We start from the raw sequence: 1,576 nt of genomic DNA on the forward strand, positions 1-1,576 counted from the left end.
TTCAACAATAGGGTAACTCTGTTCGCAAAGAGTGCGCTTTTGTGAAGAGGGCGCCACCAAATTTTGAGGACACTTTTTTAATTGGCTCAAAGAGAGAAGTGGTCCATCTTGTCTTGTACTATCTTTGGTAGTATGTACAGCCAGAAATAAGCTTTTCTCTGTAGTGAAGTTTCCTGACTGGGAGAAAAGAAATCGCCGCTATCATAACACAGTTTCGTAAGTCTTTTTTTGTTTAAAGTTTCAAGCTATTGTTGTGATAAAAATGCCTGCTGTTTTTTTCATATCCTCAATATAGCAGGTTTTTATTTAGTGCTCTGAAAAATCAAGTATCGAAACATTTTAAATTTTGTTCAAGTCAGATGGTTAACTAAGGTCAGTACTATTTTTCAATTTTCTCAAAGCTGCAAAATAATGACCGAAGCTATTGAAGGATGGGTTACGACTACGATGTTATTCTAACAACACCTATAAGTTATACTTCGGTCACAAATTGTGACAACACAACTGCCTGTGTGTCTCTGAAAAGCCTGTTAATGCACCTCTGTACTCTGTATATGGTGAACACTGTGAATTGGTATATGGTGTCTAAGATATTCTGTGAATAAACAATATGAATAAATGGAAGGGGGGTGGATGTCTTCAAAAATGGGGAAATGGCATAAATGAATATCTATGCCAATGTGCATGAATGAGGAATTTACTTAAGTGTTTCATCTCTGGGTTTTTCCCTTTTTACGATACCATGTGGCCTTGTTCTCTCCCTTTGAACGGCCTATTTGTGTCTAGTAAGGCTTTGTGGGTGGTTGGCGAGTGTCCTGTTGTGGTTTACTCCTTTCCTATCAAACGCCTATTGTCCTGATCTCTGCTCCTTTTTTGTGTTTGTTACTCTCTTGTAACACCTCTAATGCTTGGCACTTATATGATCTTATTGTGTTGCAAGTGCCATAAAACTCTTACTAAAACAAAAACCGAAGTAAGGCCTTGTTCTATAACTCAGCTCAATTTGTTTCCAGAGCCGGTGGACACGTTTGACTGGGCCAAATATCTGTTGGACTCTGTGGACCTCAACTTCATGTCATATGCCGTGAGTTTAGGGAGATCTTTAGTCATTTCATTTGGTTGATGGGTGGCTGGCTGGTGCTCTGGTGTGGTTTGCTCCTTCTTTCCTATCAAATATCTATCGTCCTTATCACTCCTTCTTTTTTTTTGTGTGTTTATTATTCTCTTGTAACTCCTTTGACTTTCGGCCTTTTCATGCCCTAATTATGTTGCAAGAGCCGTAAAACCCTGACTGAAGATACTAAAGATGATTTGATGAATGAGAGAATTCATTTAAATCTTCATGTCATTTTTAAATTCACAGACTCATTACTATTTATCATGTACTCACTCATTTCTCAATTGTGCATATATGAAAAAGCTTGAGAATACCTGTCCAAACTTTTTGGGATAGAAATGTAGTATCCTTAAAAACAATGCAAAAATTGTTGTCTTCTCATCTGGGAGCTCCACGCACACACACACTCACACACACACACACACACACACACACACACACACACACACACACACACAC

General features: G+C 38.3%; 1 protein-coding gene across 1 annotated transcript in view; it reads left to right on the forward strand.

The window, feature by feature from the left end:
- Positions 1–1,576, forward strand: part of LOC101850285 (gamma-tubulin complex component 5) — a gene marked incomplete in the record, with an annotated part of 40,039 nt that overhangs the window by 10,761 nt on the left and 27,702 nt on the right. The window contains 1 exon segment of the mRNA XM_005109516.2: positions 1,014–1,084. Coding sequence (XP_005109573.2) covers positions 1,014–1,084 — 71 coding nt within the window.

This window comes from Aplysia californica, unplaced genomic scaffold (assembly GCF_000002075.1).
Source record: "Aplysia californica isolate F4 #8 unplaced genomic scaffold, AplCal3.0 scaffold00785, whole genome shotgun sequence".
Classification (NCBI taxonomy): Eukaryota; Metazoa; Mollusca; class Gastropoda; order Aplysiida; family Aplysiidae; genus Aplysia; species Aplysia californica.